We start from the raw sequence: 15,669 nt of genomic DNA on the forward strand, positions 1-15,669 counted from the left end.
AAGGCCGCCCGCCCACAGCTTGCAAAACGGCATAAAGAAGAGGGTGAGGGGGGAAAGGCCGGTGAGAACGCCTCGCAAGGCAGGCGGCAAAATAGAGAAGGGGAGGCTGCGTTGGGTGTTGAGCAAGCAACTGAAAAGGGTAAAAAAAAAAAACGAGGCGGCAGTCCCGCGCAGCGGGGAAACATGGAGTGGCAGCTGTGTGCAGTCTCGTGGTGCGTTTACACCATCTTGTCCAGCGGCGGCAGACACCCTCGTTCATAGCGAAATACCTCAAGCATGTCCGTCAGTAGTCCCATTTTCTTCTGCTGTGCGCCCCCCTCCAGGGTGTAGAAGCGCACACTGTTGCTGAGGAACGCGTCGCAGTGCAGCAGCTCCACAGGGTTCTGCCGCAAGTAGCCCTCCAGGGTGCCAATAATGCCCGCCATCAGGGTGGTCGGGCTCTTGTTGCGCGTGGCCTCGTAAGGGATGCAGGCCACGTGCGAAGTCGCCGCGTCCACCCAGAGTCGGTGAAAAGCCTTTTGGCAGAGAGCCGACTGCGCCCTGGCAGCTGCGAGGCCGGCCGTGGCGCTGGTGGATAAGGAAACCGTGGGAACAGCGGCGGGGCAGGTCCCCGCCGTGCCCAGGTCGCGGCAAAACTCACTTGTGCCGCGTGCCACCTCGCGAAAGATGTGCGCCGCCTCATCCGCCTTGTTGTTAAACGTCAGCCAGAGTGCACGGTTGAGCATGAGCAGAAAGCGATGGAACTGCTGGACGTCGTCCGTCTCGTCGGCGGTGCTGAGGCCCTCAATTGCCCGAAAGACATCCTCGGCTAGCAACGTGTTGCCGCAGTGCAGACACAACGTCGCAAGCTGCTGCAGTTGCAACATCTGCTGCAGGACCCTGAAGTCGGCGCGCTCCTCATCGTCGTAGCGCTCCGCCGATATCATCGCCTCAGAGAGCCGTATCGCCTCAGCGTACTGCTCTGCCTGGTAGTGGCTCACCACGAGCGCCCGCTGAACCCGCTTGAGGCGGGCCTCCCAGGCTGGGGACGCCGCCACGCCTGCGTGGCTTTGGCACTCGTCCAGCAAAACGTACAGCCGCCGCTGCGTCTCCATGGCGGTGCCGCAGTAGCTAGGCAAGAGGGCGCTAATGAAGCGAAGGGAAAAGGGCACCACCGACTCGTTTGTCGCCGGGTCGATGAATCGGTCGCTGTTGAGGTCGCCCAGCGCGTCCACCAACTTCTTCGCGGCCGCGTAGCGCTGCATGCTAAAATGCGCCGTCACCTGCACAAGGGTGTATCGCAGTTTGGCGGAGACCTCGTGGGGCGTCTCGGCGGCCAACTGCTCCGCCAACAGCAGCACGGCGCTCCAGTTTGCATCGGCGGCCAGGCGCCGCAGCCCCTCGTCGTTGTGCGGCACATCCTCCAGGCCAAGATCCTCCCGCGCCGACGTCAGCGGCGCATTGCCTAAAAACGCCTGCGCGGACCTCACGGCGCGCTGCGAGGGCATCCGAAGTGACGTCCCCCGCACCCTCGCCGCCTTCGCTCTGTTGCTCTCCGCAGCGAGGGACGGTGGGGGCTCCTCGCTTCTTTGTAGCTGCGTGGGACAGAAAGTAAGACAGAGCAGGGGGGAAAAAAAGGCACAAAGCCGTGGCCACTGCAAGATAGGCAATGAGGCAAACATCAAGATCGGCACCGCCGAGCAGCCAGGCGGGGGCGGAGTCCGCTTTCTTCTCACTGTGTGTGAGTGTGTGTGCATTTGGTGGGCGGCGGGGAGCTGCGCCGCTGGGTGTGTTTGCCGGGGCCCCTCCTCCAACTCCATTGCTGCGCACAGTGCAGGCAGCTCTGCACACACTCGGATAAAGTGACAGGCAACAACAACAGCCGCAGCACCACACGCAGCGGCGACGGTACTGCAGAGCAGGAAGGAAAGAGACCCCAAAGAAGGAAGGGAAGAGAAACCCACACAAAACGGTGTTAAAGAGTGTATGGATCGCCGAGGCAAAATCATGTACTACGCTCAGAAAAAAAAAGGCCAGGAATAGAAAAACTGGGCAAAAAAATAACAATAATAAATAAATAAATAAAGCACCGAGAGAATAGGCAATGTGAGGATGTTTTTCTCTCTTCTTGTTTTCTCCGTTCGCCCTCATTCTGGTATTGTGTGTTATGGGCGACAAAAAGTGAGTTCGCCACCCAGTCCTTAATTTCTGTGCTCACAGGGGCCGAGAGCAAAGACTCATCCCGGGCCCCGCGTCGCGGCAATGCACCGTGTGACGAACCTCCGCAGCTTCGAGGAGGGTGCATGGTGCAGTCGCGCAAACGACCCCACACTGCGGCCGCCGTGGTCCGTGGCGGTGGGCCACTGCGAGCCCAACTCCAGCAGCCGCCGCAGAAACTCCACGTTGCTCCGCCGCTTGCCGCCCATGACGCACCACATCGCGGGGGTGCGCCCGCAGTTGTCTGCGTCGTCCACGTGCTGTTCGACGCAGTGCCGCTGGAGAACCCCGTCCAGCAACTCGACGCGCCCCAGCCGGGCAGCGTGGTGGAGCACGGTGGCGCCCGTGTCGCTGGGGCACCACAGGGCATCCGAGCCGAGTGTTTCCACAAGAAACTCCAACACCTCGCCGGCGCCTGCCTCCGCGGCAGGGTAGAAGGCCTCTCGAAGGGTTGTGTGGCACGCGGCCCCATGACGCCGCAGGAAATGCGCTAGGGATCCCAGCTGCCCAAACGCGCCTGCGCGTTGCACGCAGTACAACGCATCCTCCTCAGCTGCACCAAATGTGTGCGTGGGATGGGCGCGCTCCATCCACGCCAAAATTGGGTCCTGGCCGTACACAAACGCGGCACCGTACACATCCAGCGACGTCGCTGCGCCACTTCTTCGCGGGCCACCTTCGGCGGTGCGCTGCCCCAATACCGCCTCGGGACCGAAGCACTCAACCAGGCGCTGCAGGAAATCCAAGTGCCCGTTCTGGGCGGCCAAATGTGAAAGATAACGTCCATTCACGTCAGGGCAAGAAAGCACCACCGCCTCGAGTGTCACACACCGAGCGTGGGATCCCTCCTGCGACGTCTGTGCGTCGTCGCGGTGGTCCGCGTGCAGCGTCACCCCTTGTGAGGAAAGCAACTCCAGTAAATAAGTACTGCCCAGTTCGGCCGCAAAGTGGGCCACTGAACAAAGTTGCAGGTGTCGGTGCCAGCCAAACTTAATGGCGTCCTCGCGCAGTTTATTGAGCAACTGCACCTCGGCAGTATCAAAGCCGCCTGTCGGGCCCCGAGCGGCCTCTCGCGCCGCGTGAGCATCGCTGGAGCCGGCGTTCAAGCTTTCCTGCGAGCACCACGCCGCGAGGATGTCAAGGAGCGACGCGCCCGGACGACGCTGAAGCGTTTCCCCCACAAAACTGCGGCTCGAGGAAGAGAGGTGGCAAAACCAGGCACAGGCGCGGTGCATCCGCCAAAAGCGAGTTCTCTCTCTCCTCCCCCCCCCCTCCTCGAGGGCGCCCTCACGATTCCACAGCCGCGTCGCGCAGAGAGGCGCCCACCCACACACGCGCGCGCTGTATGTGAGAAGCAGTGCAGCCGCCTACCCTTTTGGTGTGTGTGTGTGTGTTGTTTTCTTCTTGTTTGAGCGGAGGGTAAAGAATATAAAGAGAAGAGTTCTTTATGGATAGCGAGAGAGGGGGGCAAGTGGCAACTGGGCGAGCCAACGGGAAGCAGCAAACCCCCGCGCCCCGATGGGTTGTGCCGTCACCGTCGGCAACTATCCCGCACAGTTTGTAGGGGGAGGCAGTTTGTTTCTCTTGCCTTTTATTGGTTTTCTCCTGGGAAGATTCTACTTCGCACTGCTTTCAAAAAAAGCAAGACAACCAAAGAAACAAATAAATAAGAATGGGACGTTGTTCGAAGGAGACGCCGACGCACAACCTCCCCGCCACACCGCGACCGTGCTGGCGAGGCGGGGGCTCCAGGATTCCAGCAAACGAAACAACAAGACAAGACAAACACACAGGCGGCGTGTGCAGAACAAGGACATGAAGTGGGCCATTTTCCCCCCGACGCCGAGACCCAAACGGGAAAAGAAAAAAGATCACCGTTTGTTCCGAGGTGCAGTACGCCCCGATGCAAGTCCGAGACCTCCAACGCACCCACGCACCCCTCCCCACTTCCCCTCGCCCTCTCTGGCACACACAAACTATTTGCTTCATACAACAATCTGCGGCGGCTGGGCCCTCGTTCGAAACCCAAGAAGTGGCGATCCGCGAGGACTCGCAGTCGCCTGACCATTCCCCGCGTGGAGGGTGACAGCAGCGGTACTAGAGGGCTGGCGTAGGAGAAATGGAAGAAAGCACAGCCAACGAAAAACAAAACAGGACAGGAAGAAAAAAAAAAGGAAGTTGATAGCGAAGAGTGCCAGGCTAGTCTTTTTGAGACGTGATGGAAAAGTTATTGTCTCGCGGTGGGCCCTTCCTAAAAACAGTGGGAAGGCTCTCCACCTCAGCGCTGCAGGCGGGTGAGAAAATTGAGTGTAGCAGGAGATCCGCCGCAGATGGACGCCGCTCAGGGTCATCATGAAAGCATTTTCGCAAAAAGTCGTTGAGGGTCACGCTGATTGTGAGGTTCGCTAAATACGGGGCGGCGGACGCCATCTCTGCCAGCACCAGGGAGTTGTCCATGAACCTGGGAGGGCAAGAAAATAGCTCACACGCCAGGCAGCCGACGGACCAAATGTCGCATGGACTAGAATGCGGCTCGCCCCTGCAAACCTCCGGGGCCATGTAGCGCAAAGTGCCCTCCACGTCCTTACTCGCCTGACCCTCGCGCGCGGTACCAAAGTCTGTAATCTTGATCGTGTCTCCTTTCAGTAAGATGTTTTGCGGCTTCACATCGCGATGCGCCACACCGCGCACGTGCAGGTAGGTGAGTGCGGTGAGGACCTGACGAAGAATCTGCAGCACGGTGAGGGTCGCCGGGACGGGGGTCCGCCCGATAATGATGTCGCCCAACGAGGCGTCGCAGAGCTCCATAAACAGATTAATGTTATTCTCTTTACGCTCACAGTGAAAGTAATGAACAATGTTTGGGTGATTCAAACTGCACATAATTCTAATTTCATTGAGCAACTTGTTAATAGACGCATCGCAGTCCGCAGAGAAGTAAAACATTTTCACCGCCATTTTGCCACCCGTCAGGTCGCTCGTCGCCTCATACACCGCGCCAAAGGAGCCGCGACCGAGCAGCTTTCCCTTCGTCCACGGGGAGTCTTGTCGAAGCGTCAAGATGCGTTCCCGCTCCTCCTGCGCCGTGGCTGCATTCTTTCGCAGGGATACAGCTTTGCCGATGTCCATGAGAACCTTCCGCACCTCATTACCAGAAATGGGGGAGTGAATGACGTACTGGAACTCCGGCGAGGCAAAGCATACACCGGAGTCAAGAAGAGGAACGACAATGGCCGCATGATCCGGAGAGACAATGAGGTCACGGGCTGAATTAAGCCAGCCACGATCGCAGACAATGACGTCGACGTCGTTTGGGGCCGCCTTCAGACGTTGCTCCAAATTATCTCGCGTGCGGACACTTGTCAGGGAAACAAACATCGTCTTAAGCAGCGTCATGGAAAGATTGTGCTGCTCCACCAGATCCATAATCAGCACCAGCACGTTAACCGTGCAGTTGACGATGGCACGCGCTTGGTCAATAATAGACTGCTCCCCGCGTGGCTCAAAGGCCTTAAAGGCGTCTTCGCCGTCCTCCAAGAAGGCTGTAACCTGGCACGGAAAGCGAAGACTGATCTTATTACCAGCACAGCACATGTTTCCACAAACGCCGCGTAAGAGTGGCGTAATACTATTTCGCAACTCTTCGTCGGAGAAACACGATCCACTCCTCCTGTGACGCGGGGTAATCGTCACAGCTAAAGCTAAGACGTTCAAAGTGTGACTCAGCACCTGTAAGTTAACCACACACGAAACTCCCATGGTGTTCAGCGCAGTAGAAATCGTTTTAGCCACCGTTGGATGCAGACAGAAGGTGGCGGGAAACGTATAACCCACCTGCGTTTCGTGGTGTAAGGAGGAAGATCGAAGAGCCTGTCCAAGCAACTGCTCTGCCGTCGTCCATTCCCACTCTGTAAGCATCTCTCGGGCCATTTCCTGCACCTGTTTGTCCAAGGAGCACGCAATAAAGGACTGCAGAAAACCGACGGCAACCTGTCCCCGTGGTTTTACGGCATCCTTCTCAACCAATTCGGAGAGAGAGAGGTTTACTTCGGACGTTATGTAGTCACGAAGGTAGGAACAAAACGTTCCCAGGTTATCCTTTGCATTTGCGCAGATCAGAATACTTCCAATGGTTTCCCCAGCAAGACTCACAATGGGGGCTGCAATAGTACAGAGTGTCACTGGCGCCGTCGCAAAGGCGCGTAGTTTGACTTTTAGCACATCCCCCTTGGACGCCTGCAGCATGGACAGGTCGTATGCAACGTCGCCGCTTGGTGTGATGAGCAGGTCGGAAAGTGGCTTGCCGATGCAGCCACTTTCCAGAAACCCTGTCATCGCCTCTGCCGCCAGGTTCCATCGAGTAATGAGGTACTTTCTATCAAATCCAATCATCACGACATGCGCGTCCACGTGCTTTCCCTCAATGTATCCTACAGAATCGTTATAGGGAATGGCGTAGTACCCTCTCCTTGTGTCCCGACCGCGTTTGACTCGCGAGGGGGCTAGCGTCACGTTCGGCGCGGATGTGTCATCCGCGTTTCCACGCTTTGGGTGACGAAATGAGTTCGCCTGCATGCGCTCCGCAAGCATTCTATCAAACAGCTCCTGCAGGGCCCTTACCGACGTTACAAAGTAAAACAGGATCAACCCACTGGAGGTCAACAAAAAGAGAGCCGAAAAGGCCCCCACCATCGCCCCCACAAAACGCGGAGGCCTAATGCAAGGAATAACGACCATTGAGACGAGAGCCAGTATAAGGGAAGTGAGAAAGAGGATGATGAGCAGTGTAAACAAAACAGAATCACGCGTAACCCCTTTTCGTATAAGGCGAGAGATGGAGGGAAAACTAACCTGTGTGTGTTGTGCAAGCTGTGCGGCTTCCTGCGACATTCGCATCACGTGCTTTTTCCACGCCAGAGTCTCTGGCCCAACGGCAACAACATCGCGAAACAGGCGTCTCATCCGCTCCAGACACCTGGGAAGCTCATGCTCGGCTGTCAACTTGGGGCCCGTTTGTCTGAACGCCGACGAAGGCACTGTCCCAAGCAACTTCAGCGTCGCTTGTATGGAGTGGAGCTTTGTGTGCGCGGCCGGGGTTTCTTCGCTCTTCCCTTCCAGGCAGACTAGCTCCAAGAGAGTAAAGAAACTCTCCACCTGGTCCGGCAGAGAGAGGATGCTACGCTGAATATAATCCTTGTCGTCTTCGGTGGCGAGGATGGGGTGTGGCAGCATTGCCAGCCAGCCAGCCAGCCAGCCACACAAGGCAGAAACTAAGCTGCGGGAAAGCAAGGTAAGAAAGCAAGAACGAATAGCCTCACACAGAGAAAGAAAAGAGCAAGAAGCAAACAAAAAAAAAACGAGAATGCGTGTCAAAAAGGCCACAGGGCCTGCAAGTGTGACTCCGCTTCCTGGTTGCACCCCATGCGTCTCGCACATCGGACACCACCACCCACCGCTTTGGGGGGTGAAAGCAAAACAACAACAACAAAAAATATGTACATCACTATTACATTCATCCCATCAGACGCAAACAAACAGCCATACCGGACAACCCAATTTCGTGGCAGTGTGTATGTACTTAGCCTCGCTTGTTGTTTGTCTCTCTTCTGTGTGCGTGTGCGTGACTCCACGCTGATCAATGCCTGTAACACATAGATTGAAGGATTCTACACACCCACCCACAACAACCAAAATGTCAAGGGAGAAGATTGGAAATGTATATAACCCATTGCAATCGAGACATAACGGCAAAAGGCTCTTCTTACCTCTTCCCAGGAGAACTACATCGTGGCTACCGCACAGCCATCACCCCTCCTCTCCGCCTCCATTCTGGGCGTCGGCGGTTTCCAACTTCAATTTTGCGCTCCCACTCCGTGACTTTCGCCGGCCGGACGAACCCGATCGCGCTCGGCCTCCGCGGCTTTTCCGGCGTTTAGAACTGGAGCCACGAGAGCGAGATTTTCTGCTGCGGCTGCGCCGCCCCTTTCCCTTTCCTTTTCTCTTGCGACCCCGAAGCGACTTGGAGCGACTGCGGAACAAGGAAAGCCCGCGTGAACTTATGGAAGAACGTCCACGCCTCCCATTTCCGCTCCGGCGACACAACACAGACGGAATCGTTGTCAAAAGCTCAGTCGGTGCGCTAGGTCTCGCAATTCCAGTTTTGCCAAATGATAATCGCTGCAAAGTTCCGACGAAGGGCGTAAATACAGGGGACAAGCCAAACCCTTTCCCCGATTGGGATTCGGCAGTTTCTAAGCCATACTTCTCTCTATGGCTCACGTAGTGCTGCGCAAGTGCCTCATCGCGAGAACCCACATTGTATGTCTTATCCTCATAACGTACAGGACAGAGACTGGTATAACGCGGGACAACTGCCCGAAGAGCATCCTCCAAGACCTCATCTTCATCTGAGCTGTCAGCCGTCTCAAGCACAGTATTTACTATGGAACGGCCAACGCTGTATTGACGTCTCCCTTCACGCGTCACAGGTGGCACGTTCGCCAGCAGATTTTCAAATTTTTCGCCCTCGTCACCAACAGAGCTACAAACGGCATCAGCATCATCTTCCTCCTCCTCCTCCTCTTCATCATCAAAGGAGAAACTGTCTTCGTTGCCGACCTCAGAGCTGCAATCTGGCCCATGATAGGGAAGCAAACGGTAACCGGTGGGACTCAGCAGACCCCGCTTTTGCAAAGTGGCCAAAACTCCCTTGACATCCTGCTGGGAAAATGTTTCACCAATTCGGACAAGCTCCCAAACAGTCTTGGCATTTCCCTTCATCTTACGCACCATTAACGTCACGCATGAGTTGTGAGAAGGATTCGACACAGTGATGGGAACAACTGCTAATGGTATCTTAGCTTTAGGCTTCTTCACAGCATAATATGCATCGACTACATCACTAAGGTTTGTATCTCCTGTAAAAAGCGTGGTAGATAAAGAAAATCCAGCCCACATTGTCAGTCTTTTCAAGTTCACGCTAACACCGTCCCCAGCTATTACACTAGGTCCTCCTGCAGGTTCCAAAAAATTCCTGGAACCCACCGAATCTGCGTCGACCGTAACCACGGCATGCGGAATATGTGAAAGACCCTTGTTGTTCGTCGTCGCGCGTCCGATACCCACATAATCTGTCTGACCACCATGATCGCTGAAAAGGCATGCGGTAGTATCAAAGAAAAGGGGCGTCTTACCCTCTTCAGGTGTTGGCCTGTAAAGCGTGATCTCCAACTCAAAAATATGCGGATCAATGAGACACGCCTCCCCTTCCACCAGTAGTCGGAGCGGAAAAAGGTAGGATGCGTTGTCAAAATTCCGTCTCGATTCGGCCACAGAATTTCCTCTTGACCTATCCGCGCTCTGCCGCGTAATAGCCACGGGGCGCCCTCTTGATCGGCTTCTCGACTTTCGCCTTGATCCGCTTCTCGACTTTCGCCTTGATCCACCTTTTGAAGCACTTCTTGATCTGCCTTTTGAAGCACTTCTTGATCTGCCTTTTGAAGCACTTCTTGATCTACTTCTGGGCCGTCCTCTCGCGCCCCGCTTTCCTTTCCCCTTTGCTTTAACCACGTCTCGCCCCATTACGGCTCTATTTTCCCTCCTATCCTCCTCAAGTGACTGTCTTTGGGGAAAATCATGTAAAACTCACACACAAAAAAAAATAATAATAGTAATCAAACGTCCAAATATTGAGACAAAGCAGCAGACACGCGCACACACAGGGGCACAGACTCTGTTTTGTTGTTGTTTCTTTTTTTTTTTTTGCGAGTTTCTAACTGCCATCGAAACCGGGAGTATTCTGAGTTATGGCCTCCCGCTCTCCTTTCATTGTTAGAGTGGCATTAGTAACCAACTTGGACAATACAAATTTATTTAAAACCCGCTTAAAAAAGACAATACATACGCCTGTATCACAGAATAAAATGAGGATTCGTTTTTAATTAAGGCAAACCCACCGAAAAAAAAGCAATACATGCATATATATATATATATATATATATATATGAAACATGGCAGGCTGCAGCATTAGAACACTTGGACCACCATATAGACAAAAAAAAACTCAACGGGAAGAAAAAGAAGTTTATTTATAGCAAAAGAGCAATTAAATCGAAAATGGAAGTAAAACGACTCCCACTAAAACTCTGTAATTAAGAAAAAAAACAAGTCAAAGCATGATAAAATGTATTTCGTTCATCCACGCTCGCTTTGCGAAGGTATTAATTTTCCATAATAATATGGGGGCCTTTTGATGGCTGTCTCTTTTAATCTATGTATCACGCACAGAAAGCTCAAATCAGAATAATTTCGGGGCAAATATTCACCTGCCTTTCATTGGTCAAGAAACCCATATGCATTACGATATTATATCCCGGGCCCGGGAAAGGACTTCCCTTGTTCTTTCCGTTAAATACGACAGAGGAATACCCTCAGTAGGAACTTCCGTCCGGTTTCTAGTTGAGCCCACCACCCCGCTTCTTAGCGACGTGGTTGGCGCCACAGCATCAGGTCCCTGATTCAACCTTGCTATTCGGAGGCGCAGCTGTTCCATCTGGAGATCAAGGACCTCCCTTTCCGCGTTCCAGTTCCGCAGTTTCTCTTGAACAACCCCAGTAGGCCCGGAATTGGATATCTTCAACGCTTCCTCCGCTCGATTCAACCGATTTTGCAGTGCCATTATTGAGAAATGCAGTGATTTTCCTTTTTCCACCAGCTTGTCAAGACCGAAGGAGCCTATTACAGTGGAGCGAAAGTGATTTAGCATTTCTTGCTCATCCAGAGCCAACTTCAGCTGATATAACTCCATCTCAGTCCAACTGATCATCTCTTCCCATTTAAACTCTTCTTCTAAACTAATAAGTTCACGAAATCCCATTTCTTCTGCAAAGACAACATCGCATTCCGCCCTTATCCTTTGCTCCATGGCCTTATTATGAAGCATTTGTATGACTAGAATCCGATCCATTATATCACACTATGACTAGAGATTTAACAATACAATTTTACCACTCAAATGCAGCCAAAAACTAAGCTAAACCTAAAATAGACGAAGTAACCCGCCCGCTCATATAACAAAATCTATATGCGTATGTATATGTGAACAGAAACAGAAAAATAAAAAGAGAAGAAAATGTATATATACATATATGGTATTTGATACCATTAGTATTGCAATGACATTTCAAAAAGCAGCATCAACAGTTTTCTTACACTGTTGTTCTTTCAAGGTCAACGGCCAAATTCCTATAATCCCCCGATGAAAATGACAGGCACTAGAAAACCTACATTTCCATTGCTAATACTACCTCCTAGCCCAATCCCGAAACCTAGTAAATAAATAAATAAATAAATCTTAGAATGATAACAATGGATTTCCCAACGTTCTACTGAGTGACTTTGTTAGCATCCTTAAACTCCCCGAGGTGCTCAATGATTGCAGGTGTCTGGAAGACGTGGTCCGGAATGTCAGCCCCACGATAAAGCGATTCAAGGAGCGAAGCAGCACCTCTTGGGGTAGCTTCCCATTTCATTGTTTCCAAAAGGGACTTTGCTAGGTATTCCACAAGCTCAATATGAGGGATAACCACCTTTGCATAGTCATCATCAGGGTCCGCAAAGGCATCAAGATGATGTCCATCCATTTCCACTTTTAACTGACCACCTTTATCGTCAAGAATTGGATAAGCCATAAGGCTGTAGCACTTCAAGAGACGATGAGGGTCACCCAAGTGAGGTGGAAGAAATACCCGAATAAAGGTCTTGTTTTCCTTAGAAACCTCTCCGAGGCGACGAAGAACGTCCGCGTCGCGAGGATCCATGGTAGATGCATATTGACTCCGGATCCGATCGTTCACTTCAGGTTTGCGTAGCATGCAGCTGAAGATGGTATCCAAAGCGGCATTATCCCATCCTTTACCGAAGAAATAGCGGCAGGTAGAAACCGCCACCAAGGAAGAACCGGCAAATCGCTTCATCTACGAATCTTTCCCTTATTACTCCTTCTAAAAGAAAAAGAGATAAATGAAAAAAACACGGAATACATTTTGTTATAACAAAAAAGGACCCATCAAGAAGGAAGTTCGTTTTTTAGCAGAAGAATAAAATTGATATTTCTTTGCGCGTATATGAGTGTACGTGCGCGCCTTTGGGGCTGATATTCCGCGTCATGTAAAATTGAAGCTTCTCCTACGTCCTTTTGAATGGGAAAAAGCACAAACAACAACACTGAGCTTTTGTTTTGTCCATCGTCAATACATATTATATATTTTTGAGCAATTCACATGCTATTCCCTTGTGCTCCAATAGCATAAGAGGAATTAGAATGAAAAACAAATAAAATGAAAGAAAGAGAGGAAAATAAAATGTGCCATTTTTGTTGTCCGTGGTGCTCCGCTTACCAGGTGCACAACGCACAATTTGGGCAACGTTTTTCCTTAGTTTTTTTTTTGGCTTCCGCACTTCCGTTTCTTTTTTTTTTGCTGCATTGATGTGTACTCATGACACCTACGTCCAACTTTTTCTCCAAAAACTTTCATATCACTATTTGCTTTGTGTATCAACTAACATTTTTTTTTGTATCTAGCTTTGTTTTGCAATTCTAGCCGAAGGCACTCATTTAGCGGCTACTTGCGATGTCGTACGCGCTCCAATTTTCCCCGAAAGGCGTTCCCCAACTAGGCTGGTCTATTCCGCAGCCCCAGTTTTAACCTTCGTGGGCAACAATTTTGCGCGCTTAGAAGCTCCTTTTTCACGAACAACGCGGGAAAGCTGATTTACCTTTTTATCAAACAAGAAATCATAAAGCGTACCAGGCCAAGACTCAGTAACATATAGGTCATTATAAAACTCGGGGGCAATCGCATGAAGCTTGGAGATATGAACCCATGCAATATTGGGGAAGTCATGGTGTTCAACGTGATATCCAGCCATCCAGGTTAACCAGTTCAAGGGCCCATAGTACGAAAAAGTTTCCTGTTTGCCATCTCCCTTGAAGACATAGTGCTCTGAAATAAAATGTCCAGCAAGGGGATGCCAGCCCGTACCCAATATAATGGAAACAAGAAAGTAGATCAGCGGGCTCAGACCAAAAAAACGGTATATAATTATATTAAACAAAATCTGCACAGCGTAATTGATAAAATGGATTTTTTCAACTTGAACTCTCCAAATGATGCACGGTCGGAGTACATAGAAAAAAACCTGACATGTCAGAAACAAGAACTTCCCGAAGTAGCTGGACAGCAATTTGGCTTCTAATGGAGTAGGCACGTCGGTATCAACGTATTCCCAACCAAGGTAATGATGATGATCAGCATGATAGCTCTTAAACATCATGGCGTAAGGAATAGGCACAATAGAGTTGAGAAACAGTGCATAATAGTCATTGAATACGCGCGTTTTAAAAACAAGGTCGTGAGTCGTCTCATGGATGGCCAAAAACGAACTGTGGGATATTGTTCCTCCAATGAAATAAGCCACAAACAGGTATACTGGCCAACTCATTTCACACGCCCGCAAACCCAGATAAAGCTGAAGCAATATAGCTGGGGTCATAAATACCGCAAGCCAAGGTTCAGGCCCGAATAGTTTTTTTATCTCCTTGCCGTACTTCTTCAACATGGCCTTCCGACGTAGTTCGTGGGAGACAATGTCATAACTCCAATAGTAGTCCGTCCTCCCTTGAGGCTCAAACAACTTGCCCAAGGCCGTCTCACTGTTCCACATTGGCACACTTTTAAGCAAGTAGTAGTCCGAAGCAAAAATACAAAAACAAAAAATAGACTATGTCTTATCTTCCATTTTAGAAAACCGTAAGGGATGAAGAAGAAAAAATATTTATTTTATTTTCTATGTTTTCCAGGAAGAAGAAAAAAAGTTCATGCCCTTGGCCAGTGGTGAGTACAAGTCAAATTCACGCTGGTCAGAATCATTAATACACTAAGGAAATAGAAGTTCTAAAAACGGCTTTTAGCATGTATTCCGCGCTGGGCAGAGCGGGTCAAATCGACTTTCAAGGCTTACCGTTTGCGGGACCTCTATAGTAATGAACGGAAAAAAAATTAGGTGGAAGTTCAACAGATATCCGTAAGTCGCGACCATTCCTCTCGCAAACCCAAAAAAAAGTGGGGGCAAAAGATTGTATTCAGAGTGAGCAGATCAATATATACGGTGAAAAAGCATCCCAAGACTGCTGACGAAAGCCCGCCCCTCAGAAATAACAATAATACAGCAAGCCGGATCTCAACTAACACGTTAGAATCGGAAGAAATGGCGTGCAGTAGCAGTCAAAAAAAAACGCGCATTAACCCACAGATAAACAACACATGAAACACACGTCACTACCAGAAAGCCAGGATTTGGGGCACGCGAAACCAGGCCAAAAAAAAAGCCACAATACACGATCCACCCCGCAAGCAACAGACGTAAAACACGGCCAACGACTCCTCCATCCAAAACCCAAACGCCCTCTCTCCTCTTTGCCGGCCCTGCCGCGGCGCCACAGAGCGCGCCGGACAAGGGAGAAAACCTACAACCAACCAACTAGCTGCGCCGCCCCGCAAAGTAAACCAGCCCAAACACTTTGCCCCACTCCCACCCAACTCGGGCCCGTGTTTTTGTCGGGCGGGAGCGCCCCCGTCTTCCCCAAGAACCGCCGCGGCGCCAGCGAGTTCAATGCCTTGAGAAGAGGCCAGCCAGAGCCACCAATTACCCACTTAGGCTTTACTTCGGCTTGCGCGGGCGGCGGCCGGGCTTTGGGCGGCGCCGTGTTCAGGAGGCCCGGGGGAAATGCAGTTGATTTCCAACCCAACAACCCGCACGCGCCGACGCGTGACGACGTCTCTCGCGCCGCGGGTTTGCCGGTGGCGGTTTCTCCGGCTTTGCGGAGACGCAGAATTGAATCCGGGTCCTGTTCTGCGGATCGCTCGGTGGATGCTGGCGGTTTCTCTGGCGTAAGAAGCGGATCCCTCTTTCGGAGAAGCGGTTGAAGGAGAGGCAAGTTGCGTCGCGTGTTCTCTTTGAGACGCATTTTGCTGTGAAAGAGTGCGGGTGCTTTTGTTTAAATTCATTTTCGACATTTTGGTTTGGCGCCGACGCCCCGTGGCGGCGCCGCCCCCGCAAGGCAGAGCAGTTCACTCGAAACGGCCGCGGTCGCATTGTTTACCCCGGACCCGCCCCGTCTGGGACGCCGCACGGCCTGCAGCATTTGGGGGCGCAACTTTGGTGGTTCGGCGTTTGGCAAACGGGTTTTCGCGCGTGCCGCAGCGCCGCGGTGCTCGAGTGGAGGAGGCTGCCGGTGAAGCTGCCGCTTCCGCCGCCCCCGGGCGCGACGCTGCCGGAATCGGTGCGAGTCTGTGGGTGGGCGGCCCGCTTCACGGCGGACAGCGACGACGCGTGGGCCACGCACGATGCGCAGGTTGGCGAGACAACAAATCGCCCCATCGTTTTCGCGGACCCCGCGGGCGGCGCGGCCGG

General features: G+C 52.0%; 9 protein-coding genes across 9 annotated transcripts, besides 8 other annotated features; all 9 read right to left on the reverse strand.

The window, feature by feature from the left end:
- Positions 1-218: 218 nt before the first annotated feature.
- On the reverse strand, positions 219-1,799 carry Tco025E_06584 (uncharacterized protein; the record flags this gene model as incomplete). Its single annotated transcript, XM_029373459.1, has 1 exon — positions 219-1,799. One exon carries the CDS (start codon positions 1,797-1,799, stop codon positions 219-221), a length of 1,581 nt encoding a protein of 526 aa, XP_029226410.1.
- Positions 1,800-2,033: 234 nt separating this feature from the next.
- Positions 2,034-2,065: a microsatellite.
- Positions 2,066-2,216: 151 nt separating this feature from the next.
- Positions 2,217-3,431, reverse strand: Tco025E_06585 (uncharacterized protein; the record flags this gene model as incomplete). Its single annotated transcript, XM_029373460.1, has 1 exon — positions 2,217-3,431. The coding sequence occupies one exon, from the start codon at positions 3,429-3,431 to the stop codon at positions 2,217-2,219; it is 1,215 nt and encodes a 404-aa protein (XP_029226411.1).
- Positions 3,432-3,574: 143 nt separating this feature from the next.
- Positions 3,575-3,593: a microsatellite.
- A 236-nt stretch (positions 3,594-3,829) lies between these two features.
- Positions 3,830-3,866: a sequence feature (A-rich).
- Positions 3,867-4,395: 529 nt separating this feature from the next.
- Tco025E_06586 (putative protein kinase) lies at positions 4,396-7,632 on the reverse strand (the record flags this gene model as incomplete). The annotated part of the gene is made up of 1 exon (XM_029373461.1): positions 4,396-7,632. One exon carries the CDS (start codon positions 7,630-7,632, stop codon positions 4,396-4,398), a length of 3,237 nt encoding a protein of 1,078 aa, XP_029226412.1.
- A 369-nt stretch (positions 7,633-8,001) lies between these two features.
- On the reverse strand, positions 8,002-9,777 carry Tco025E_06587 (uncharacterized protein; the record flags this gene model as incomplete). The annotated part of the gene is made up of 1 exon (XM_029373462.1): positions 8,002-9,777. One exon carries the CDS (start codon positions 9,775-9,777, stop codon positions 8,002-8,004), a length of 1,776 nt encoding a protein of 591 aa, XP_029226413.1.
- A 154-nt stretch (positions 9,778-9,931) lies between these two features.
- Positions 9,932-9,959: a microsatellite.
- A 213-nt stretch (positions 9,960-10,172) lies between these two features.
- Positions 10,173-10,200: a microsatellite.
- Positions 10,201-10,552: 352 nt separating this feature from the next.
- Tco025E_06588 (uncharacterized protein) lies at positions 10,553-11,161 on the reverse strand (the record flags this gene model as incomplete). The annotated part of the gene is made up of 1 exon (XM_029373463.1): positions 10,553-11,161. The coding sequence occupies one exon, from the start codon at positions 11,159-11,161 to the stop codon at positions 10,553-10,555; it is 609 nt and encodes a 202-aa protein (XP_029226414.1).
- A 134-nt stretch (positions 11,162-11,295) lies between these two features.
- Positions 11,296-11,327: a sequence feature (A-rich).
- Positions 11,328-11,526: 199 nt separating this feature from the next.
- Positions 11,527-11,547: a microsatellite.
- Positions 11,548-11,579: 32 nt separating this feature from the next.
- Positions 11,580-12,170, reverse strand: Tco025E_06589 (cytochrome c oxidase subunit V; the record flags this gene model as incomplete). Its single annotated transcript, XM_029373464.1, has 1 exon — positions 11,580-12,170. One exon carries the CDS (start codon positions 12,168-12,170, stop codon positions 11,580-11,582), a length of 591 nt encoding a protein of 196 aa, XP_029226415.1.
- Positions 12,171-12,496: 326 nt separating this feature from the next.
- Positions 12,497-12,559: a microsatellite.
- A 320-nt stretch (positions 12,560-12,879) lies between these two features.
- On the reverse strand, positions 12,880-13,920 carry Tco025E_06590 (putative fatty acid desaturase, putative,sphingolipid delta 4 desaturase; the record flags this gene model as incomplete). Its single annotated transcript, XM_029373465.1, has 1 exon — positions 12,880-13,920. The coding sequence occupies one exon, from the start codon at positions 13,918-13,920 to the stop codon at positions 12,880-12,882; it is 1,041 nt and encodes a 346-aa protein (XP_029226416.1).
- Positions 13,921-14,722: 802 nt separating this feature from the next.
- Tco025E_06591 (uncharacterized protein) lies at positions 14,723-15,223 on the reverse strand (the record flags this gene model as incomplete). Its single annotated transcript, XM_029373466.1, has 1 exon — positions 14,723-15,223. One exon carries the CDS (start codon positions 15,221-15,223, stop codon positions 14,723-14,725), a length of 501 nt encoding a protein of 166 aa, XP_029226417.1.
- A 36-nt stretch (positions 15,224-15,259) lies between these two features.
- On the reverse strand, positions 15,260-15,669 carry Tco025E_06592 (uncharacterized protein; the record flags this gene model as incomplete). Its single annotated transcript, XM_029373467.1, has 1 exon — positions 15,260-15,669. A coding segment is annotated over one exon (410 nt), but the record flags the coding sequence as incomplete, so codon positions are not given.

The sequence above is a fragment of the Trypanosoma conorhini genome (genome assembly GCF_003719485.1).
Source record: "Trypanosoma conorhini strain 025E chromosome Unknown Tco_14.4_contig_00452, whole genome shotgun sequence".
Classification (NCBI taxonomy): domain Eukaryota; phylum Euglenozoa; class Kinetoplastea; order Trypanosomatida; family Trypanosomatidae; genus Trypanosoma; species Trypanosoma conorhini.